Here is a 25,199-nt window from a genome sequence, read left to right on the forward strand (position 1 = left end):
ATGCTTTCCTGTTACCTTTTCCTCGATGCAGGATAATGCTGTACAATAGACAGATCCAAACTTCACCCATCACGGCAGGGCAGCGTGGTTAAACTTTCAAAGACTGGGGCCCTTTAACAGGGGCTCCACTCCTTTGGACCTTGTATGGCACCCCTTTAGGACAACTTTAGGTAATGTAGCAAGACCTAAGAGTCCTGGTTCCCAGGGTCTAGCCCTCTAAAAAGGAACATTACAGGCAATACCCCGTTCTTCTATGCAAGGCCTGGGTACCACCCTGGAGCCGCAGTGGCGGGATGGATCCAGTTGGAGGCTTTTAAATCCAGCATAGATCCCTCCTGGAGCTCCGCAGAGCACATCTTCACTCGTGCCAACACCTTTAGACACTGGCGAAAAAAACTGAGGTACTCCTGGAAGGAGGAGGGGTTATATAGGGGAGTCAACTTCCTGTATTTGGTATACCAGTCTCAACACCTGAAGGTGGCCCATAACCCATTAAGTAATTACTTAAGGCTCTGTGTCCCATGATGTACGATAAAGAAAAGTGCCCATGGGAAATCTGCAGACCAGGGTTAACATTTTTCCGATCACTCCACTTTATAGGCACAAAAATCCAGTTTAAACTACCCCCCCCTGTTTAATAAATTCAGGAGATTCAGCAGATTTTTGTCTTCAGATTTACCAAAACCATGTAGTGCAAGGGCATGCCTGGTTGCATACAAATTTAAACGCTGAAGGTTTGACCTCATATTATATGTTTTTGGTAAATCTGAAGACAAAATCTGCAGAAAATCTAATAGTGTTTATAGGGTCTTAGGCTCTGTTCACATATATGCAAATTGGATGTGTTTTAAACCGTGTCTGATTCGCACGACATGTGAACCAACCCAGCTTTCAATGGAGCCAGTTCACATATATGTAGTGCAGCGGCAATGCAAATTTATTGCAAATGTAAAAAGAATCCTGCGCATTTTATGAGCATTGCTCATTGCCTTCTATGTAAGTCTTATCAGAGTATAAAGTAGAAAATAAGCCTTATCGAAGTATGCAGGCAAGGAAGGGGGGGGGGGGCGAGCGAGCACCCCTTGACCCCATGTTGAGGGCCAGTGGTTGTGGGGATTTTCGGGCAGGGGGTGTATGGAAAATCTGGAAATCCTCTTTAACAAGTGGCCCCCCACTCCATGTGAATGAGTATGGGGTATATCATAAAGTAATAAAGACAGTTTTTGACAATTCCTTTTATAAAAAAAAAAAAAAAGTCCCCCAATGTAGATGCAGTGTCAATCACGATAAACGCTGCCACCTGAAGGAAAAAAAAAAAAACACACACACACACACACAGATCTCCACCTGTTGCTGGCTCCTGCCGTCTGCCCACTCCACCGTCTGGCAGTTCTTAAATTGCTAAGGGGCAGGGCCACCCAGAACTGTCGGCGGAGCGGACAGACGTTGGGAGCCAGCAACTTGTGCAGACCCTTTTTTCTCCCCTAGTCGGCAGGGACTTTCATCATGATTGGTGTGGAAGTTCTCCTCAAAATCCATATGTGGAGGGGGGATCCACGCCGTTTTTTTTTGTTTTTTGGGGGTATAAGGGGTTCCCCTTAAAACCCATACTAGACCCTGAAAGAACTCCAGGTGGCGATTGGCTCCCTGACAGGAAAGACCCCAGATAAGGACAGCTTACCAGTCAAATTCTATAAGACACACAGTGAGATTCTTGCCTCTTCTGAGGTTCAGGGTCTTTCGATTCCACCTTTAACTGAAACAGTATCCTTGCATGCCAATACCTCCTATACCTACGAGATGCCTGACATTTTATGGTGATGGCCTTGGAAATTATTAACCAGTTTGGCTCAGTCAGGCAAACCCCAGAGTGAATTGAGATAAATCAGTCCTATTTTCCTTGACCCGGGAGGCGACCCCTGTGAGTATCTTCCCAAATTTTTTTTATATTTTCCACCACACCCCTGTACCTATTCCAAATGCTTTTTTTGTTAAATTAGGTTAAGTTATTACCTTCTTTATCTGGATGGGCTCGGTCCCATGAGTAGCTAGCGCTACATTACAGCTCCCATTATCAAGGGTGGGCCTGTCTTTCCACGTTTTACGAAAACCATATCTGAAATCCCCCTTTTCAAAATTCACAGTGAAAACACGAGGGGAAATCTGCAACGGACATGTGTGAACCAAGCCTAACTCTATATAAATCTAACCAAAGTTGGGAGCATAATCATGAACAAATTGAGAGCAGGAAACACATTAATAAATATTTACAGGAATCTTCATAAAGCAGAATGAAACCCACCCATTTAAGTTTCCCAAAGGAAGGCTTGAGTTAGAAATGCTAAATAAATGTTATTAAAACTTTAACCAAGCACACCAATGCTAGTTTTCTGCAGTGTGAATTTACATGCTGCCATCTGGTGCATGCACAGCATATGCTACATTCAAGGAATCTCTCGGGTGATAACATGTCGGCTTGCAACCTCAAATGGCTGGTGTCATAGTTGATCACACGTGCAGCACCAAGGCAACTGCATATCCAAATAGAGGCCAGGATGGGGTTTAACTGTCTGCAACACTTATGTAAATGTTGGAGCAACCAAAGCCACAATGTACTAGTATATGGCCAAGTAACAACGCAGCACAAGGTTTTCCATAATTTTATTAGAATATATAAAAAAATTTAGCGTTCAAAATGTAACTACAGGTTCACATGTCTGCCTGGAATCCAGGCTATCTCAGTCCTTTGAGTCATAAAATACTTTATGAATTTAGTTAAAAACACACCATGGAGTGTCACTCATGTCACAATCCAGCAGTATGTTCAGCACTGTACAGGGAGCACCACCAACGGTTAATTCTGATCGAGATTCCACACGATACTGGACACTGTGTAAACCACCCTCACGGTCTACTTTAAATTGTTCCTGGGATGTACAGAAGAGAAGAGAGAACATGTAATTATTTAGTAAAACTGACTTACAATAGTAAACTTATCCCATCAAACCAAAACACAGTATGATATTTTTTTTTTTTATACGGAAATGATCTGCAGCTATGGGTCTTGTATACGTATTTTCATGTCCCATGATGGACACATTTTGTAGTGTAACAGCCTATAATTAAATTGGCATTTTACCATTTCGTTTACACAACAGTGATGTACAGCAGAATAAAGAAAATTTGGGATTAAAAAAGTAGGTTCCCCCTTCAAGAAAAGGAGACTGTTACCATATACACCAACTGAAGGATCTGGATCTTTAAATAGACCTTTCATGCAAATTACACATTGGAGCAGGAAGATACAAAAGAATTCGTTTGGTGTACCTCAGTAGGGTTTATATAAATGCTTACTCCAGACAGGCACTTTTAAAGCGCTAGTAAACCGCTAACGATTTTATATTTTATTTTCTAAAACCTGCAAAAGGAAAGTTATAATGTGCTAGTATGCACATCCCATACTAGCACATTAATGTGAAACTTACCCTGGAACTAAGCCCTCCAACAGCACGCTGTCACCGGTCTTCCTTCCGGGTTCGTGGACTTCGGCTGTGCGAGTGGCTGGAGACACAATGAGGTTTATGGCCAGGGTGTCTGTTCCTTCAACGTGTATGTGCCGGCGATGTCACCAGCTGCATGTACAGTAAATATCTCCTTAAATGGTGCACGTTTAAGAGATATTTACAGTGCCTATATGTAAGCCTCATTATAGGTTTACCTATAGGTACAATTCATGCATGGGTGTTTACTCCCACTTTAAAATGATGGGATGTGCTGAGGTTTTTCCCTAGAAAGTACTCTTAAAATCTTTGATATTATTTATGACAGAGAATATTCTAATTTCAAAACATTATTCAGTTTCTTTTCATTAGTAACAAGAGTTTACAATGGTTACAAAAACATGTCAGACTTTTTACCATTTTCCATAGATAAATGAAAACATTTTGATCTATGCCTCAATAAAAAGCGGTCTGATTACAGAACAGAATTCTGCATTTCAGTGCATGCTTCATATAGTAGATTGCAGTGCTAGTTAACTTTGCGAGAGCGTAAAGGTTCTGTTCATTGGTGCTATAAGTATACCTGCTTCTGAGAAGCAATCCGTTTCTGGTCTCTCTTTCTCCATGCAGGGTCATGAATGTGCCTGAAGGTTTGGTATCCAGTTGTTATTCCAGAGGGCCGATAGAGCTGAAAGTATTCAAGTATTAAGAGCTTATTACATGCAGTTGAATGTCTATTGTAAATGATAATTTAATGGATAATTTCTACTGTTGCTGATGAAAGGACATCTACCCATCCTCAGCATTTAATATGAAGACCAAGTTTAGCTGTGTCCGTATAAATTGGTTAACTTGGTTAGAACTTTACAACTAGTTTTCCCACTGAAACCATGTTTTAACACTTATAGTATTAAAAGTAAAAATAGAAGTGTTAAACAATTACAGTATTAAACTGAGGCACACTGCAATCTAATGGCTACAGAGGCCTCTGCAAGTCTAAAGCATTTTTTTTTCTTAATAAATGGTTTGCATCTTGCAACTTTGTCGAAGCTGCATGTGATTGCCATGTCATACCACTCGCTATATCATTGGTTCTCAGTTGTTAGTGGGGTACAAAGCTGTAAGTCACAGCTGGGTCTGAAAGCAAGTAGCCGTGCAAAGTCTCACCTGGCAGCCGTCAAAGGGAGGCAATCCATTAACATATCATCAGCACGGAGCATTGTGCTGAGGAATAGCAATACACAGGCTCCTTTCGGGAAGGTGTACTGATTAATCTGAAGATCTGCGAAGTCCACCTAGTATAGTGTCCAGTGAGCACATACTGTACATTTATTTTTTTGCAGTTTACCTTAACGTGCACTTGTGCCCAGACTATGGACATTAAACCATTTACATAGAATTAACAGCCAAAGACCTCTTAACCGGCCCCTGACTTCTGCAGCAGCTTGCAATGTGAAGCTATTCACTACCAAAAATCATAGTAAATAAAAGCCTACAGGGATAAGGGTCTGTTTTTAGGCTTGTTAACGCCAGATCCTTTCAGGTACATTTTTTAAAAATGCATTAATTCACAATAAATCAATGTTTTCCAGTCACCCGAATTTACACCACATTCAGTTCCAGTTGTTAATAAAAAAAGTGCAGCAGCATGCTTTTTTTCGCACCAGAATGCAAATAAACACATTTTTCAAGTTAAAAAAGCATTGGAATGCATTAAAAGAGCATGGAAATGCACACTAAATGTAGGGATTGTGGCATTAACGAACCATTAAAGTGTTTTACTACTTGTTCAGAATATGTAAATCCTTTAGTGCGCATAGTCTGAGCACAGGTTCACTTTAAAGTAAATTTTACTGTGATTTTACATTTTTAAAAGTGCTGGAATTATGGCCAGTTCAACTTTGATTTCATCAGACCAGAACACATTTTCCCACATGCTTTTGGGAGACTTCCGATGTGTTTTTTGCAAAATTTAGCCGGGCTTGGACGTTTTTCTACACAAGAAAAGGCTTCCGTCTTGCCACTCTACCCCATAGCCCAGACATAGGAAGAAAATGGGAGATTTCTGTCACATGTACCACACAGCCAGTACTGGCCAGATATTCCGGCAAAACTCCTTTAATGTTGCTGTAGGCCTCTTGGCAGCCTCTCTGATCAGTGCTCTTCATCAGTTTTGAAGGGACATGTTGCTGTTGTGCCATATTTTCTCCACTTGATGACTGTCTTCACTGTGTTCCATGGTATATGTAATGCCTTGGAAATTATTTTGTACCCTTCTCCTGACTGATACCTTTTCAAAATGAGATCCCTCTGATGCTTTGGAAGCTATCTGTGGATCATGGCATTTGCTGTAGGATGCGACTAAGAAAATGTCAGGAAAGACCTACTAGAACAGCTGAACTTTATTTGGGGTTAATCAGAGGCACTCTAAATGATGGTAGGTGCGTACTGACTCCTATTTAACATGAGTTTGAATGTGATTGCTTAGATCTGAACACAGCTACACCCCCCCCCGCCTAAAAGATTTCAGTTTGTTTTTCAATTGAGTTGTACAGTTTATAGCTCACATTAAAAAAGGTGAAGAGAGTTCTGAATTGATTGATCTTTGTCTCATTTCTTTTACAATCACAGAAACCTGACATTTTAAACAGGGATGTGTAGACATTTTATATCCACTGTACAAAAGACAGGAATGTCTCCCGACATTCTGCATGTGTGTACGGGGCTTAACCGCTTGGTAGATAAGGTTGTCACACAGCTAGCGCCAACTCAGACTTGAATGGTAAATAGCAAAAAACACCACACAACTGTTGCGTGGCATTACTAATCTAATTACGAAGCACAGCTTCTACACTGACTCTGCCGACTACTTAAAACTATTCATTTCAACCAGAATCTTCCCGTACAATTATTTGTGAAATTATTGTATTCTGTGCATGTTAATTTAACTGTTAAAAAAAATAAAAATAAAAAATAAACTCCCTTGTAGACATCCGAGACTGCCTGAGACTGTTGCTGGGCACCGCCATCTTGGTTGTGATGTCAGCAACCACTGCAGACTTAGAGCTGTCACCCAAGAGACACTGTAAAGTGTTTCCCATGGCTCCTCCAAAATAGGATAGCAAAAAAATATATATATATGCTATATAAACTGAATATATAGAAACTGGTGCAACAAACCACATAAAGATAGACTACATGAACAGTTAATTATAAATGGCAGTAACATGTAAACCGTGACTCAATGCTATAGTGCATAAATATAAACAATTGTGTGCAGACTAAATTCAAAAACATATGTGCAATGATATAAAGTCAATAAGGTGAATAAGGGTAAGTTCAATTAGAGACCCAACGTGGTCTGCTGAATAGTCCACACTGTGAGCCAAGCCGATAAAGTAGGACCCAAGTCTGGGACTACAAGCAAATGGTAAACCAAAAATTATGTCAGATTCCCCGTGATAGTGCGTCTTCCATCTGGGGTAAGGGATAGGTACTCTTACCAGAAACTGTGGATCCACGTGCTAGCAGCAGCGAGTTGGCCAAGCTTGGAAGTAGGAAACTGGAACTCCAGTTTGAATCACCGAATGTCCTGGCACGGCATGCAGTGGTCCCATCCAATGGATATTCAAACATGGGGGTCATAAATTGAACTTACCCTGATTCACCCTAATGACTTTATATTATTGCACAAATGTTTTTGTGTCATCTTTGAATTTAGTCTGCACACATTTGTTTATATTTATAAATTATAGCATTGAGTCACTGTTTACATGTTACTGCCATTTATGATTTAATGTTCATGCAGTCTATCTTTATATGGTTTGTTGCACCAGTTTCCAAATATTCCGTTTATAAAGCATACATTTTAGATCCGTCATACAGATATATATTTTTTGCTATTCAACGCTGCACTTTATGCACTTATCCTTCCATTTTTTGTCACATTGTAGTGCTAGCTGCTGCATCACACTTGTTTGGTAAGCGCAGCAATTTCACATACAGTAGAACCTTGGTTAACGAGTAACTCGGTTAACAAAAGACAAGCAACTTTTTTAAAATTCTGACTCGGTTTGCGAGTGTTGTCTTGCAACACGAGCAGAATTCAAGCTAATGGGGTGTGCAGTACCGCATTTGGCCAGAGGTGCGGGGAGCCGGTGACACTCAGAACGGTTCGTAGCTGTTTAGAACTACGCAGAATCACTCATAAAAACTTGGCTCCCGAGTGTTTGAGGCTTTCCGAGTTTAGCGGAGCTGTCCCTGAGTATTTCTGAGGCTCTGCATCGCCCACCCCCACATGCACTATTGCGGAACAAATTATCTTCATTTCCATTGACTTCCATGGGGAAACTCGCTTTGATATGCGAGAGCTTTGAATTACAAGCTCATAATCCAAGGTTCCACTGTACGATACAAGTTTATGTTGTTGGGTCAAGGGAGGGCTGGAGGAATTAGGTCAGCACAATGGTAGTTAGACACTTATAGAAGAGGGGAGGGAGCTGTGCTACAAGCCAGTTTTTATAGCACATTCAAAGGCATATTGTAAGTGATTAAAAGAAAGAAAATTATGGGAAAGTAGTAAGCATTTAAAATACTTTTGTGATTTTTATCAGATTTTTTAGGTTAGTAACAGGTTCTTTTTTCCAACTACTGAGATAGGATGTCAAAATTAATTTTCAATGAGTTGGCTCATAGATGAGCATTGTGAGCAGCTGCAGTGTACAACCATGCTTATGGTTACCATAGGTAAAGGCAAATACATACACAAACTACATACAGAAATTTTTATATATACATTTATTATGTATAAATACCAATCTAGATATTTTTCCATCATGTGGCAATATGCAGGTTTGGTTATAGAACACTATGGCCCCAGGCAGCGCATTGTGTCATTGGGTCACTGGTAAGAGGAACTGTAGAAACAGTTGGAGGGCTCTGGGTGGTGCTGTAGAGCGAAGGTAAGTGGTACCTGCTGATAGCTTATTACATTAGCTGTCTGATCCAATTACCTGTTTAATAGTTCCTCTTTCCATACAGATTTGGTTTTAAAAGATTTAATTCACAAAAACAAAGAATATGCTAGGGCTTACCTGGAGACCAGCTCCTTTGATTCTTCGGTAAAACTCATCATCTTCACGACCCCATCCCCAAAACCGGTTTGACATTCCATTACACTGTAGAGATGAAATAGGATACAAATAATGTAATTATTGGTAATATGTACGCTAGTCTATACCTACAGTTGCATATTATCCCCCAGCATAACTAATATGACAGACTACAACTATCCCAGAGCAAAGTCTAAAAAAAGGGCACAGAGCAGAAATCCACTGCAACCAAATTATATTTAGTTTTACTGTTTTAGTACAGTGTTTCTCAACTCCAGTCCTCAAGGCGCCCCAACAGGCCATGTTTTCAGGATTTTCCTAAGATGAAAGGGCTGTGGTAATTACTAAGGCAGTGAAGCTGATCAAATCACCTGTGCAAAATAATGGGAAGTCTGAAAACATGACCTGTTTGAGCGCCTTGAGGACTGGAGTTGAGAAACACTGGTTTAGTACATTGTGATATATTCCCTTATGAAATAGGCATGCTTTTTTCTTTTAGTTTATAAGTGATCATGGGGATCCCCATGACTAAGCTGTGTGAATGGAATGAAACATGTTGGGGGCATGGTCTGGTTGGAGACCGAGCTGAGGAGGTCATACACCTTACTGGGTTTTGCAGAGATGTACGAATTCCAGGACCTTTTCCATTAGATGTCTAGATCTGGAACGAGCTCTGGCCTTGTCTGCATTCCAAGCAGTTTCTATATGAGGACCCGGTGGAGCCTTGAGCGGCACATGTCAATTTAGTTTGGGTCACAGTGTATACAGTCAAACATTATAGAAATTAAACTTCCTCTCTGACCCATCTGAAAGGGGCTGGCAGAGAGGGAGAAAGTGGAGGATAAGTCAATCCTCCAAGCCATGTTGTTGTATGTGTAAATTAGAGATGAGCTATTTTGATCGGTAAACAAGAGAATTTTTTTTGTTGCAGCAGAAACATTGAACATATTAAAAGTAACAAGCACAGCACAGAATACATTACAAGTGGTAGAACAATTAGTACAGATAACGGCAACCATGTTTATACTCCATAGTCCTGAAAAGGTGGGTTGGGTGGGTTGGGTGGGTTATTTTAAAAGAACTTTGCAAGATTACCTGAGACAATCATAGTTCCCGTGTCTGCTACAGCGTACAGAAAACAGAACGGTTGAGCTAGTAAGGATTCATAGGCGGGGGGGGGGGGGTTGGCTATCAATCCATGCAGATCCATGACAACATGACCAGGGTCGATGTTCAAATGGAGAATGTTTTATTTGGGATACCTTCAAGAAACCCTTCATGCTATGGAGATGAGAGACCTTAAAGAGGGATTCCACCTAAAAAAAAAAAAAAATAATTAAAAGCCAGCAGCTATAAATACTACAGCTGCTGACTTTTAATAAATGGACACTCACCTGTCCCGGGGTCCAGCTATGCCGGCAGCCGAGGCCGATCAATCGCTCGGCTCTCGGCTGCTGCCGTCACCATTCTAGGTGAGGGAATCAGGAAGTGAAGCGAATCGGCTTCACTTCCCGGTTCCCTACTGCGCATGCGCGAGTCGCGCAGCGCAATAGGAATTGTCCGCGCTGTCTCTGAGACCCGTGTGTGTCCCAGCAGACAGCGCGGCAGGACAGGAAATGACATAGACTCCCATGGGAGTCTATGCCCGGAAGTGTGTGTAAATACCTGTTGTGACACCGGAGGGGGGGAGGGTTCCGATCAGCGGAAGTTCCACTTTAAGTTATCTTTTTTTTTTTTTTTTTATTTGGAGGAGGGTATTTAAATTTTTGCAACCTAGTGTGTGTTAAAGGTGCATGTGAAAAATGCTATAAATTTCCAGGGCCACCTGGGCTACAAAAACAAGCAGACTCTCAGTGGCAAAATGGTTCAACAGGTTCTCTCTTCTCCCAAAGGTTTTTGCTTATAAATAAATTATCTTGTTCCTCTTTTACATTTAGTTAGCCTATCAGCTCTTTAGCTCAGTGTCATGTCATTATGTGGCACACAAAATAGGAAGTCTGCCAAAGACTACAAAACAATAAAAGCACACACTGATAATTTATTCTTGACATGCGTCAAAATGTCTCGAGGGGCTTTTGCAGTTCATGACACCGAGCTTTACCCACTATAATAAAAGTCTCCACCACTGAATTATGAGCCTAGAACAGCATCGCTATAATCAGCGTTCTTTAAGGCTTGTCTACACAAGCATTTTTATTAGTTTTACCTGCTAGTAGCACAGTCAGACTGGAGACACCATATAAGAGACTGCTACGGATCACCATTATAGCCCCTTAACAAATAAGGCTTACACTACAGGTCACATAAAATTTTTTGCTATTTATAGCACTGATCGCTGTATAAATGACAATGGTCCAAAAATAGTGTCAAAAGTGTCCGATGTGTCTGATGTGTCCGCCATAATGTCGCAGTTCCGATGATGATGGCCGCCATTACTAGTAAAAAAAAATATATAATAACAACAACAATAATAGGGACAGGAAAAAAAAAAAAAGTCCTGCGAACAGCCTCTTTGGGGCCGGTTGGGAGAGCTGTATACAGCGCTCCCAAATTGCCCCTGCCCATTGTAATGAGTGGGCAGCACTTTCAAAGCACGTTAAAAGCGCCAAAAAACTGGAGGAGTTTTCAACCCCTTTTTTCAGGGATTAAAAGTGCCCCGCTAGCGGCCTGAAAGCACTGCAAAAGCATTGCTTAAAATGAACGGCACTTTACCACGTGCGTGGTCCCAGTGTAAAAGGGGTCCTGATATTAGGACACTTACCTGTCCTGGAGTCCAGCGATGTTTCCATCGCCGCCATTGCCGGTTGGGAACCTGGAAGTGAAGTCTGTTAAACTGGGTCCTTACTGCGCATGAGTGAAGCGTGGCTGTGCTCTCCTAATGGCCCGACAGTAGGGGGAAGGAAGGAGGGGGCCGGGGGACAAATAAGCGGAAGTTCCACTATTGCTTTAAAGTAACGCAGTGTCGTATTATGAAAAATGGCCTGGTCATGAAGGGGGGAGGGGTAAATCTACCGGAGGTCAAATGGTTAAGAATGAGAAAGTAAAGCATACTCACCAGTTCATAATGCTGTTTGGTGAGGAGGAGGATCCCTCCAACATAGGTCTTGTAATGGTACAGGGGGTGAAGTTCTGGGGAAGCCACATGGAAAGGTCCCTTTTCTGGAAACCCATAATCCAGTTCTGGGTTAAGAGGTAGTAGGTCAACATCATGCATAGCAATGTAGTCTGTTTCATTTCCACTCTCTAAAAAGCCCACATTTATCAGAGAAGCCCTGTTAAACCTGGAATGTAATTAAACATGCAACGGTAAGGAACGGAGAAGTAAAATTTAGGTGACTAAATTCTATTTAAAAAAAAAATAATAGAAAGAGGTTTTATCATAGTTTGTACAGATGGTGGCCATCTAGGTATAGTCGGTACTTATGCAAAAAAAAACACAAACACACACACACACACACACACCTTTTTAATTACCATATTACTTGATTAAATAGTGCTTTCTATATCTGCCAGTAATTCAGCTTTACATTTTACATCCGAGTAGTGAATAATGACACCAGATTGTGTTACAACAGGAAAACTGCATGCTGGGAGTTATTGTTTTAATTGCCTCTATTACCCAATATAGTTACTTACTAATCAGCAACACAGCAAACAATTATTTCAATGCTAGCAAATGGACCCTATAGGAAGCCTCCGCAAAGCCAGTTGGGATTTTGATTTTGTAACGTGATCCATACAGTTTGTGATGTTTTGGACGCAATCTGATGGATTCATAGTTTACTTCCAGTAATTTCAGAGTTTTTAATGACCACATTGTAGGATTAAAATAAAATAAAAAATATCTATCTATATCTATCTATCTATCTATCTATCTATCTATATATCTAAATGTGTTCTATATTATACAGAAGGCAATCTCTCCAGCAAGAAATAACATTCAGAAATCCAATTTACTCTCTTTCAATGGGCACACTAGTTATGGTGACCCTGGTGACACCCTGGGATTCCCTCACTTTGGAAGGATTTCTTAATTCCTGTTTTGGCTATGGGGCAGAAAGTGAAGGCAAACATAAAAGTTTGCTTTTAGTTACACTTTAAGGCTGGGTTCATACTATTGCAAAATATAATCCTGCTTGTATTGATAATCAACATGTGTAGTTCCGTGTAGTTGTAAAACCAGTTTTTAGGCACATAAAAAGTACAAAAATCATTTGTTAGCGAAAGGAATTTTTCTCTTGTGTGAAGGGAGGAAAAAAAAAAAAAAAAAAAAAAAAATTATGAAGGCTAAAGGCTGGATAAAATTTGTGACTTGCCTTCTACCCTCTGGTATAAAATGCCTTTCTCCAACATTTTACTAGTGAATCTATGAATTGTATCACATAGGGGGTTATTTACTACAGGAATATACACTTTGCACTACAAGTGCACTTGGAAGGAAAGTCGCTGTAGATCCGAGGGGGGACATGCAAGAAAAGTAAAAAACAGCATTTTAGCTTCCACATGATTGGATGATAAAATCAGCAGAGCTTCCCCTCATGTCAGATCTACCCCTCAGATTTACAGCGAATGCACTTTCAAGTGCACTTGTAGTGCTAAGTGGATTTGCCTTTCATAAATAACCCCCACAGTTTCTGTCCAGAAAAAACAGCATTTTTAGCTTGCACATGATTGGATAATAAAATCAGCAGTGCTTCCACTAATTTCAGATCTATCCCTTAGATTTAGAGCAACTGCCCTTTCAGTGAAAGGTGGATTTGCCTTTAGTAAATAACCCCCAATAGGATCTAAGAAAGCAAAACTGTGGCATTAGGCAATGAAAAACTCCAGTCTAATGGAAAACCAGGAACAGTTCTTAAAACCAAACAGCCATTCCAAATTTAGATTTGCCTTTTTTCCTTAAGAAATAGTGTAGGAATAGCGAACACCCTGACATTTGCTGCACCCCAACTCTCCACTACATTATGCTGACTAGCAACCTAAATCCAGCATGAGCGACATGGCAAAACATGTTGTATATTACAGACAGGTTTTACTTTTCTGTATTCTTCTAAATGTGACAGACTGCAAAGGTGTTTTTTTTTTTTAATCATGTGATAGGGAAAAGTGCTAAATGGAAACAGTGAAAAAAAAACAAGTGAAAAAAAAAAAGAAAAGACTAATTTTAAAGTCTTAAACACAAAGGGGGGATTTACTAAAACTGGAGCACTCAGAATCTGGTGCAGCTGTGTCTGGTAGCCAATCAGTATCTAACTTAAAGTGGGGTACCCCCTAAAAAAAAAAAAAATTAAAAGTCAGCAGCTACAAATACTGCAGCTGCTGGCTTTTAATAATCGGACACTTACCTGCCCCAGGGTCCAGCGATGCGGGGGAACGAAGCCCCCCCCCCCCCTCGCTCCCCGCTCCGCTCGCGGCGCCGTCATGCATACTGTGGGCACCCGGCTGTGACTTCACAGCCGGGCACCCACTGCGCATGCGCGAGCGGCGCAGGGCGCCGTGATACGCCGTACAGTCACCTGGGACACATGACAGGTCCCAGGTGAATGTGCGGCGCGAGGGGAAGTGATGTCACCAGCCCGGGCAATGAAGAAGGCAGATTACGAGGGACCCCCTAGCAACCGGTATTTAGAGGTGATTAAAAATTTTTATTTTTTTTGCCAATTTTTTTTTTTTTTTTTTTTTTTTACGAATTTTAAGCAGTTTTAATTTTTTGGTGGCAACACCACTTTAAGCTTTGACAAAAACCTGGAAGCCAATTGGTTTCTATGAAGAGCTGCACAAAATTTTGCACTCACCAGCTTTAATAAATCTATCCCGAAGTACCTGCGGACATCTAAAAGGGACCACCCTATTCTGCACAATTCCAGGTTACCCAATACTGTTAAAGGCTGGGCCCCCCCACTCCCCCCCCCCCCCCCCCCCCAAACACCTTCCCACAGGCCAGTAAGACTACCACAATGACAGGTCTATAGAAAACCGTTTGAGTGGGCGATTCAGACAGTATCAGGAAATGTTGAAGCCTGCAGATTAGAGACCTTGGGATTTTGAGGGTTAAAGGGCACCCTTTAAAGACTTTGGCAGAATCTTGCCCATACCTGTTTTTTTTAGGGTTTTTTTTTTTGGTTTGCTTTTTAATATATATACACACACACACACACACACACACACACACACACACACTACATTATAGGGGAAACTCAGTGTATCCTCCTTTGTCAATGGGGCAGACTGAGTTTCCTCTCATTTCAAATTGAGAAGAGACGCTTGCAATCTGCCCAAGGCCTACTGCAAAGAAACATAGAAAAGTAAGAATTTTTTATAAAATATTTTAGGTATGCTATGTGCATGGGAGCACATAACGAACATAGTTGGGTATCCTCAAACTTGACTGCAATAGAGGAAATACACTTTTAGAAAAAAGGTACCATCAGAGAGTACTGGGAGAGAATTGAATTTATATACAAACCTATAATGATCCACTTGATTTATTATAAATATATGGTGGCGGATTTTCTTCTCAGACAGGTACTGGTGCATGTGGGGTACAAAGCTTAGGAGTTCCTCAAAACGTTCCCTAAAAGGAATAAGTAAGGCAAGACGGTGTGGACCCCATGAGGGATCCTCACTTATAGTCCTAAGAACTGGTGGACAGGGCTGCTTTGGAGATCTCTCTTCATGCTTCTTGACATCTCCTGTGCAACTGAATTGTAACCAGAGCATAGATAAAAATCCCAGTAATAAGCAAGTCAGAAACAGTTTGAAGATGCTGCATTTCCTTGGCAGAATCCCAAGAAAAAGGCCAGACCTAAAGAAATAATTTGAAAAGTTTATTAAAAATAAACACCTCACCATAAAAATCCTGTACAAGAAGGCTATCTGCACAAACGTGGAATTAGAGCTCATACATCATAGCATGTTACATCTGAATGTGGATCATTTATATACTATCTTAAAAGTGTTACTAAACCCAGGACCCTACGTGCACTATATCTGGTCTCCCACAGTACTCTACACAGAACATGGAAATGCAATAGTTTTAGTAAAAATAAACTGCTAAAATAACTTTTTTTTTTCATCAGCAATTAGAGAAGTCTTGTGACAGTCTAGTTTTCATTCTACTCTGACTGTTCTAGGAGGCTGCAGGACCCCTGACTGTCTGGACAGTGCTGATTGGGCCCTGTGCTGATCACATGCACTCTCCGAAGGAAAAAAAAAAAAAAAAAAAAAAAAAAAAAAAAAAACACACACTCTCTTTAGTAATACACACCAAACTGAGCACGTGCAGCTTATCCCCAATGCTCTGTACTATCATATCAAAAAATGGTTTGGGGACAGTGGAAGAAAGGGTGGAACAGAGAAAGAAGGAAGGAAGAAAGGCAGGAGGAAACAGCCTTTTTATACAATGCAGAGATTAACCCTTTAGGTTCCACAGCAAGTATAAAAAGCATGCTTTACTGCATATACCGGCTGATTATACTGTTGTGGGTTTAGTAACACTTTAATGTAAGTACACAATGTAAAATCAGGCCTACAGGTAAAAGAATAAAGTGTTTCTAAAAGCAGAAGGTATTTTTTATCCTAATGCATTCTATGCTTTAGGATAAAAAACCTGTGGGCAACAGCCCCCATCATCCCCCTAAAACTTATCTAAACCCCATCTCGATCCAGCAATGGTGCACGAAAGACTCAGTTGGCCAGGGACTCTCCCACCATTTGTTCCCACTGCTGTCAAAGTGGGGAGCGAGACAGACAGAGGGGAGGGGGAGGAGAGGGAGACAGACAGAGGGGGGGGGGGGGGGGGAGGAGAGGGAGACAGACAGAGGGGGGGGAGGAGGAGAGGGAGACAGACAGAGGGGGGGGAGGAGGAGAGAGGGAGACAGACAGAGGGGGGGAGGAGGAGAGGGAGACAGACAGAGGGGGGGGAGGAGGAGAGGGGAGACAGACAGAGGGGGGGGGAGGAGAGGGAGACAGACAGAGGGGGGGGGGGGAGGAGAGGGAGACAGACAGAGGGGGGGGGGGAGGAGAGGGAGACAGACAGAGGGGGGGGGGGAGGAGAGGGAGACAGACAGAGGGGGGGGGGGAGGAGAGGGAGACAGACAGAGGGGGGGGGGGGAGGAGAGGGAGACAGACAGAGGGGGGGGGGAGGAGGAGAGGGAGACAGACAGAGGGGGGGGGGGAGGAGAGGGAGACAGACAGAGGGGGGGGGAGGAGAGGGAGACAGACAGAGGGGGGGGAGGAGGAGAGGGAGACAGACAGGGGGGGGGGGGGAGGAGAGGGAGACAGACAGGGGGGGGGAGGAGAGGGAGGGGGGGGGGAGAGGGAGACAGACAGAGGGGGGGGGAGGAGAGGGAGACAGACGGGGGGAGACAGACAGAGGGGGGGGAGGAGAGGGAGACAGACAGAGGGGGGGGAGGAGAGGGAGACAGACAGAGGGGGGGGGAGGAGAGGGAGACAGACAGAGGGGGGGGGGGGAGGAGAGGGAGACAGACAGAGGGGGGGGGGAGGAGAGGGAGACAGACAGAGGGGGGGGGGAGGAGGGGAGACAGACAGAGGGGGGGGGGAGGAGAGGGAGACAGACAGAGGGGGGGGGGGAGGGAGGGAGACAGACAGAGGGGGGGAGGGAGGAGAGGGAGACAGACAGAGGGGGGGGAGGGAGGAGAGGGAGACAGACAGAGGGGGGGGGAGGGAGGAGAGGGAGGAGAGGGAGACAGACAGAGGGGGGGGGAGGGAGGAGAGGGAGACAGACAGAGGGGGGGGAGGGAGGAGAGGGAGACAGACAGAGGGGGGAGGGGAGGAGAGGGAGACAGACAGAGGGGGGGGAGGAGAGGGAGACAGACAGAGGGGGGGGAGAGAGGGAGACAGACAGAGGGGGGGGAGGAGAGGGAGACAGACAGAGGGGGGGGAGGAGAGGGAGACAGACAGAGGGGGGGGGGGGAGGAGAGGGAGACAGACAGAGGGGGGGGGGGAGGAGAGGGAGACAGACAGAGGGGGGGAGGGAGGAGAGGGAGACAGACAGAGGGGGGGGAGGGAGGAGAGGGAGACAGACAGAGGGGGGGGGGAGGGAGGAGAGGGAGACAGACAGAGGGGGGGGGAGGGAGGGAGAGGGAGACAGACAGAGGGGGGGGGAGGGAGGAGAGGGAGACAGACAGAGGGGGGGGGGAGGGAGGAGAGGGAGACAGACAGAGGGGGGGGGAGGGAGGAGAGGGGAGACAGACAGAGGGGGGGGGAGGGAGGAGAGGGAGACAGACAGAGGGGGGGGGAGGGAGGAGAGGGAGACAGACAGAGGGGGGGGAGGGAGGAGAGGGAGACAGACAGAGGGGGGGGGGAGGAGAGGGAGACAGACAGAGGGGGGGGAGGGAGACAGACAGAGGGGGGGGAGGGAGACAGACAGAGGGGGGGGAGGGAGACAGACAGAGGGGGGGGAGGAGAGGGAGACAGACAGAGGGGGGGGAGGGAGGAGAGGGAGACAGACAGAGGGGGGGGAGGGAGGAGAGGGAGACAGACAGAGGGGGGGGGGAGGGAGGAGAGGGAGACAGACAGAGGGGGGGGGGAGGAGAGGGAGACAGACAGAGGGGGGGGAGGGGAGACAGACAGAGGGGGGGGAGGGAGACAGACAGAGGGGGGGGAGGAGAGGGAGAGGGAGACAGACAGAGGGGGGGGGAGAGGGAGACAGACAGAGGGGGGGGAGAGGGAGACAGACAGAGGGGGGGGGGAGAGGGAGACAGACAGAGGGGGGGGGGAGAGGGAGACAGACAGAGGGGGGGGGAGAGGGAGACAGACAGAGGGGGGGGGGAGAGGGAGACAGACAGAGGGGGGGGGAGAGAGGGAGACAGACAGAGGGGGGGGGGAGAGGGAGACAGACAGAGGGGGGGGGGGAGAGGGAGACAGACAGAGGGGGGGGGGAGAGGGAGACAGACAGAGGGGGGGGGAGAGGGAGACAGACAGAGGGGGGGGGAGAGGGAGACAGACAGAGGGGGGGGGGAGAGGGAGACAGACAGAGGGGGGGGGGAGAGGGAGACAGACAGAGGGGGGGGGGGAGAGGGAGACAGACAGAGGGGGGGGGAGAGGGAGACAGACAGAGGGGGGGGGGAGAGGGAGACAGACAGAGGGGGGGGAGAGGGAGACAGACAGAGGGGGGGGGGGAGGGAGACAGACAGAGGGGGGGGGGAGAGGGAGACAGACAGAGGGGGGGGGGAGAGGGAGACAGACAGAGGGGGGGGGGGGAGGGAGACAGACAGAGGGGGGGGGGGAGAGGGAGACAGACAGAGGGGGGGGAGAGGGAGACAGACAGAGGGGGGGGGGAGAGGGAGACAGACAGAGGGGGGGGAGAGGGAGACAGACAGAGGGGGGGGAGAGGGAGACAGACAGAGGGGGGGAGAGGGAGACAGACAGAGGGGGGGGAGAGGGAGACAGACAGAGGGGGGGAGAGGGAGACAGAAAGAGGGGGGGAGAGGGGGAGACAGACAGAGGGGGGGAGAGGGGGAGACAGACAGAGGGGGGGAGAGGGGGAGACAGACAGAGGGGGGAGAGGGGAGAGACAGACAGAGGGGGGGAGAGGGGGAGACAGACAGAGGGGGGGGGGGAGAGGGAGACAGACAGAGGGGGGGGGGGCCGTAGATCAGATTTGAAACTGAAGTTTAATGAAACACTTAAAAATAAAAAAAACAAACAGCACCAAGGATGGTATTCACTAGGATTGCACTGATAATAATATCTATATTAAGCATTTGCATGAGTACTTCTACTTGTGCAAAATGCTCCGATACCTAAAACCGATACCTTTGCCGTGTGATTTTAGCCCATGCAAAATGAATAGGCTCAAACCGCACTGCAAAGAATCACATGTAATTTGAACTGGAATGTGGTGCGATTCCTAATCGAATCACATGTGATTTCCCGCACTGCTCCTGTGTAAACCCAGGCTGAAGTCACTATGACAAGCCTGGAGTGGTGCGAGAAACCGCATGCAATTTGGAAGAAATTGCACCGCATTTCTGTTCAAATCACATGCAATTCTTTGCAGTGCAATTTGAGCCCATTCATTTTGTATGGGCAAAAAAAAAATCTCACTGTATCGTACTCACTTTTTTTTTTTTTTTTTTTTAAATAAAACACACACACACACACGTATTGGTGCACCTCTAGTTTTTACCATGAGTGAAGCGTGTCCCGAGTTTTGGTGGCTACGTTTCTTATTTCTCTGGATACTCCTCCAGAGGTGATCATCTAGTGCTGGGGGGGGGGTTCAAAATGAGCAACTGCATACCATCCCTTTCCGCAGCTCCTCCATTTGTAGAAGCCATGCTAATCGGTTCCCACAATGAAAAGCATTCCATAATTGGAAGTGAACCTTTCATTTATCATGCATTCCTCTAGGCATCGAAAGCTTTTTAGACCCCTTTCACATTGGGGCGCTTTGCAAGCACTACATTGCAAAAATTAATGCATGCAAAGCGCTCTGAAACAGCCGCTGCTGTCTCTCCAATGTGAAAGCCCCGAGGACTTTCACACTGGAGCGGTGCGCCGACAGGACGCTCCAAAAAGTCCTGCTAGCAGCATCTTTGAAGCGGTGTATACACTGATCCTACCCACTGAAATCAATGGGGCAGCGCAGCTATACCACTGGCATAGCACTGCTGTAGCAGCGCTTTGCGTGGTTTTTAACCCTTTCTCAACCACTAGCGGGGCTTAAAGCCGCGCACCTAAAACGACAGTAAAGTGGCTCTAAAAATAGCGCTGCTGACGCCCAGGTGCCGGCAGTGTGAAAGGGGTCTTATTGTGGGAACCGATAGCACGGTGCCTATGAATGGAGAAGTGCTGGGGTATGCAGGCTCAGAGGACTTCTGAGAACGGTCATTGATGCCTTTTTTTTTTTTTTTTTTACGTTTTTCAGTAACCTTTAGCTTAAAAAAAAAAGGGGGGGGGGGATTTCTTACCTGCTGTCTTCTCGGAGATACAGCGCTGGTTTCCTTCGTGTCAGATACATTTCTGCTAGCGCACAGCTCACTGATTCTTGAATCTCACATACTCAAAGCCATTTCCAACCACTAATTAGAGCATCTTGCTATATGATCAACATCGGTCAACACATCATACAGGAAAACTAACGTACCCCGTGCACATTAGCTATTCCTCCATACCACAGCCTGCCTTTAATAATACCATAAAAGTAAATAAAACAACAGCTAAGAAACAATACACCCCCTTCTAAAACTTTTCCCAAATCATCATAAAATTAACTTATTAGCAATAATCAGCCTACCAGCCACACATACAGCACTAGTGGAGCCATTGATGTATACTAGTACCATGGAATGCTATGATACCAGTGTACCAGGCGAGTTATTTACATATCCCAGTACAGCGTGCACCTAGAAAACTCTTCCCCCTGTCCGTAGCAGAGGCTTCCCATACAGCACACAGAGCCTATCCCCTATATCACCCTCACTACACCCCTGTCCTGTTCTGTCCGTCCCGCTATTCCCGGCTATCTTATCTCCCTAAAGCCCGTTACACGCTGGCTATCGAGAGACTCGATCCTTCGGAATACATTTCCCCCTCAGAAACATAGCGACTCGACTAAAGGTTCCGGTGCTAAACGTTCCTACCTTCACACAAACAGGAGATTGTGATGTGGTGTACTCACTCATTCGTCTGTATATAATTCCTAACACAAGCTTCTTTATCATGCGTTTATCTATATTATTAAAGCTATAATATGGCCAAAAACTATTTTTGTATAGTGAAGAGACGTTACCTCCATATCTGTCTGCTGCAGAATTTATTAAAGCGGAACTATACTCACTTTGGCTCCAGCGATGCAGTATCTTGGAGCTTCCCACTAGCCACTGACATTTTCAAGCGGTCGGATATCGTTAGCCAGCTGCTTTCATTGGCCAGGCTGATATGACATCACACACAGAAACTATACACTACTGCGCACAAGCAAACCACCAGACCAGCAATACACAAGCACAGGCCTTGGTGCCCTCATGAGTGAGAATCAGAAATGGAAGAAAAACAAAAAGGGCGCACCAGCCATGTGCATTATCCTTAGATGATATTTATTAGAAAGATATGAAGAAAACTACTCACAAACAATAATATCATTTCTTGCCATATGAGTAGTACACAAGTAGCAGCATCCAGTCACAGATGAACAAGACTTCTCCAAAGACTTCTCAAAACGCGTCAGCTGGCTGTGACCTTTGTGGTTTTTCCGTGATACTTTTGAGAAGTCTCGTTCACCTGTGACTGGATGCTGCTACTTGTTGATTACTCATATGGCAAGAACTTATATTATTGTTTGTGAGTAGTTTTCTTCATATCTTTCTAATAAATATCACCTAAGGATAATGTACATGGCTGGTGCGCTCTCTTTGTTTTTCTTCCATTTCTGATATGACATCACTCCTGCACATGGGGGAATGCTGTCAGCTTCAGCATTGTTTAATTTCTACAGCGAGCTGCGCATGCACATGTTGATGTGATTACACAATCTTGCCTTGCCCCTTTTTAAGGATTGGAATAATTTGGTGCAACTAATCTATCATCACCAGTCCTGCCGTGTCAAGCCTCCTCTGCGATTGCTTCTCATACTGTGCCCAGGTCGCACTGCCTGACTTCAGGTATGCGGTTGCCCTTTGTGTCTGTCGTGACTTATGAAGTCTCTCCAGAATCTCCACTTTGTGCTCACTTCCATTTTGAGCTGCAACCTTACATACAGCCAATCCCAGCACTGTGCACACAAGCATTGCAAGAGACACAGAACCAAGGCCACGCCTCTTCTCTTTCTCAACAGAGGTGATTGACAGCAACTCCCAAGCTGTGTCTAAAGCATCCAAAACGCATTCCTTGGGCAGCACAGCCAGGGTATGTGTGTTTCCTGGCTGTGGTATGAGGAGCAGGAGTAGAGGTGAAAATGTAAAAAAAAAAACCCAGCAAGGACATGTAAATCCTGCTAGCACTAAAACTTTATTTATAGCATTTTTGAGACAGGGGTCCTTTAAACAAATGGTGTCCGCCCATGGTGTCCAGCGCTGTCTTCCAACAATCTAAAATCTTCAGTGCTATCTTCAGTCCTGCGCCATCATCTTGAATTCGGGTCTTCCTGATCAGTTACAGCTGACTCCACACCACACATGTGCCAGATGCACTGATTGCAGCAGACTGTTCCAAAGCCTCCTGAGAGGTGTGACATATCCTAGGAGGCTGTGTGTGGCAGTCGGGCAAACCCAACAAACGACATCCTTGCCTAGGCGAGGCATAAGTAAGTGGGATCAAGTATCTTATGGACAAGGTACTTGCTACTCAAAAAATAAAGAGAGGGCCAAGATAATACAATCTACAAAAAAGAAATGAAAGACATCTTTATTTTTTTTTTACTTTTATTCAGCCCATAGTCAGAACATTGAGTGCTGAGACTTGTAGACCCAGCTGTAGTACATAGATATATAAGAGGAGTTTTTTTTCTCAGCACCTCCTCCATTCATAGAAAGTCTTGTATTCTGTTTGTATTCTGTTTGCTGAATGCAAGGTATTTGGTGATTGGAGAAGGAGAGAGTTTGGCATTCACCCAAGCCTACTCCCTTCACAGAACACCTTGCATTCAATAAAAAGGATCTGAATGGAGGAGGTGCCATGTGAGTGACCTCCTGTGCTACCTGTACTATAACCAGAACTTCAAGTCTCAGTGCATAACAGACAATATGTATGATAAAACTGAAAGTACTACCTTGATTTCCGAAAAGCATTTGATTCAATCTCCTGGCCATACCTACAATATCTGTTGCTTAATTGGGGCTTAGGCCCCCATTTCTGTACCTGGATTATTTTCTTATATTCTTCTCCTCATGCAATTGTGAAATATTCCGGTTTTAAACTCAGCAGGGGTGCCCGCTTTTGCCTCTCCTATTCATCCTATTTATGTGAAAAATGAGTTTGCACTACTATAATTATTCCAGCTGCAAGGACAACCAGTGTGTGTAAGTGTTTAAATGTGTATAGAAATAAGTGTTGTGCTATTGACTAGGGATTAGCTTCGAGTTCGAGTCGAACTCATGTTCGACTCAAACATTGCCTGTTCGCCTGTTCAGCGAACAGTGAACAATTTGGGCTGTTCGCGGCAAATTCGAAAAGACGGAACACCCTGTACAAGTCTATGGGAGAAATCTAAAGTGCTAATTTTAAAGGCTAATATGCAAGTTACTGTCCTAAAAAGTGTTTGGGGTCCCGGTTCCTGCCCCAGGGGACATGGATCAATGCAAAAAAAAGTTTTAAAAACGGCCGTTTTTTCAGGAGCAGTGATTTTAATAATGATTAAAGTGAAACAATAAAAGTGTAAGTGTAATATAAAGTCTTTTAAAATCACTTTCCATCGTCGGCTCCCGAAATACAGAGAACACTCAATGAGTGCTCTCTGTATTAGCCGACAATTCATTCATTGATAAAAATAAAATAAAAATTTTTTTAAAAGCGTGGGGGTTCCCCTAAATTCAATTACCAGACCCTTCAGGTCTGGTATGGATATTAAGGAGAACCCCGTGTCAAAAAAATTGACATGGGGGTCCCCCTAAAAATCCATACCAGGCCCTTTATCCGAGCACGCAACCTGGCAGGCCGCAGGAAAAGAGGGGGGACAAGAGAGCGCCCCCCTCCTGAACCGTACCAGGTCACATGCCCTCAACATTGGGAGGATGCTTTGGGGGCCTGTGACCTCTCAAAGCACCATGTCCCCATGTTGATGGGGACAAGGGCCTCATCCCCACAACCCTGGCCGGTGGTTGTGGGGGTCTGCGGGCGGGGGCTTATCAGAATCTGGAATCCCCCTTTAACAAGGGGACCCCCAGATCCCGGCCCCCCTTGCGTTACATCAGAGGGGGCGGGGTCACCCATACATCACTGGGAACCCCATGGCTTCCCTCACCAGCCTCAGAGGGGGCAGGGTCAGGACTGTTTCCTGTCCATCCATCTTCAGTGCTGAGAAAGCGACTGGAGAATCTGGTCTGTGGTGGGTCTTACGGCCCGTTTATTTCAGAAAAAGCTGGAGCTTTTAAAAGAGGGGATTTGTCCCTACCACAAAACAGTAAACAATTTGACTCTTGATACTCTTTATCATATACTGTATAGTTTGTTTTCATCTACTTTGCCCAAAGCTTTATTACTTTTATAAAAACTGACAAATACTATTTCAGATTTTCTGCTTCATGCGTCAGAAAATAAATACAATACAGTCAAATGAATTCAGTCATAACTGACCATGGTACTCACATCTGGCTCTGTTAGGTCCATGCAACTGTTACCTTTCGGATATGGAAGGTCTCCAGATCATTGCAAGGTGCTTTCCCACAAAAGAAAGCTCTCTGTCAAACTGTATGCTCTGTTATCGAAAAGATCATTCAGCTGACCCTACCCTAGAGTTGCATAAGATGACAGCAAACAGGAAATACCTGTAATGTTTATCACGTAACAGAGTACAAATCATGTCCAGCTAACAGCTTCTGCTTATTCTTGGTTTCAACAGTTTGTCTAATGCGGCAGGATCCAAAGAATGCTTTAGAGTCAAAGGACTCTCTAGAATCAGTGTATT

General features: G+C 44.8%; 1 protein-coding gene across 2 annotated transcripts; it reads right to left on the minus strand.

Moving 5' to 3' along the window:
- Positions 1-2,646: 2,646 nt before the first annotated feature.
- B4GALT7 (beta-1,4-galactosyltransferase 7) lies at positions 2,647-25,017 on the minus strand. Of its 2 annotated transcripts, none has more exons than XM_077472379.1 (6): positions 24,881-25,017; positions 15,078-15,416; positions 11,667-11,892; positions 8,594-8,677; positions 4,084-4,188; positions 2,647-2,927 (listed from the first exon to the last, which is right to left on the minus strand). In XM_077472379.1, coding segments are annotated over exons 1-6 (912 nt in total). In that variant the 5' UTR covers positions 24,883-25,017; the 3' UTR covers positions 2,647-2,771. The 2 variants fall into 2 exon arrangements, with proteins under 2 accessions (XP_077328505.1, XP_077328504.1); XM_077472378.1 differs by lacking the exon at positions 24,881-25,017 and adding an exon at positions 20,548-21,177.
- Between the last annotated feature and the right edge of the window lie 182 nt (positions 25,018-25,199).

This window comes from Lithobates pipiens, unplaced genomic scaffold, assembly GCF_037356315.1.
Source record: "Lithobates pipiens isolate NorthernLeopardFrog02 unplaced genomic scaffold, aLitPip1_a1.2 Scaffold_8, whole genome shotgun sequence".
Lineage (NCBI taxonomy): Eukaryota > Metazoa > Chordata > Amphibia > Anura > Ranidae > Lithobates > Lithobates pipiens.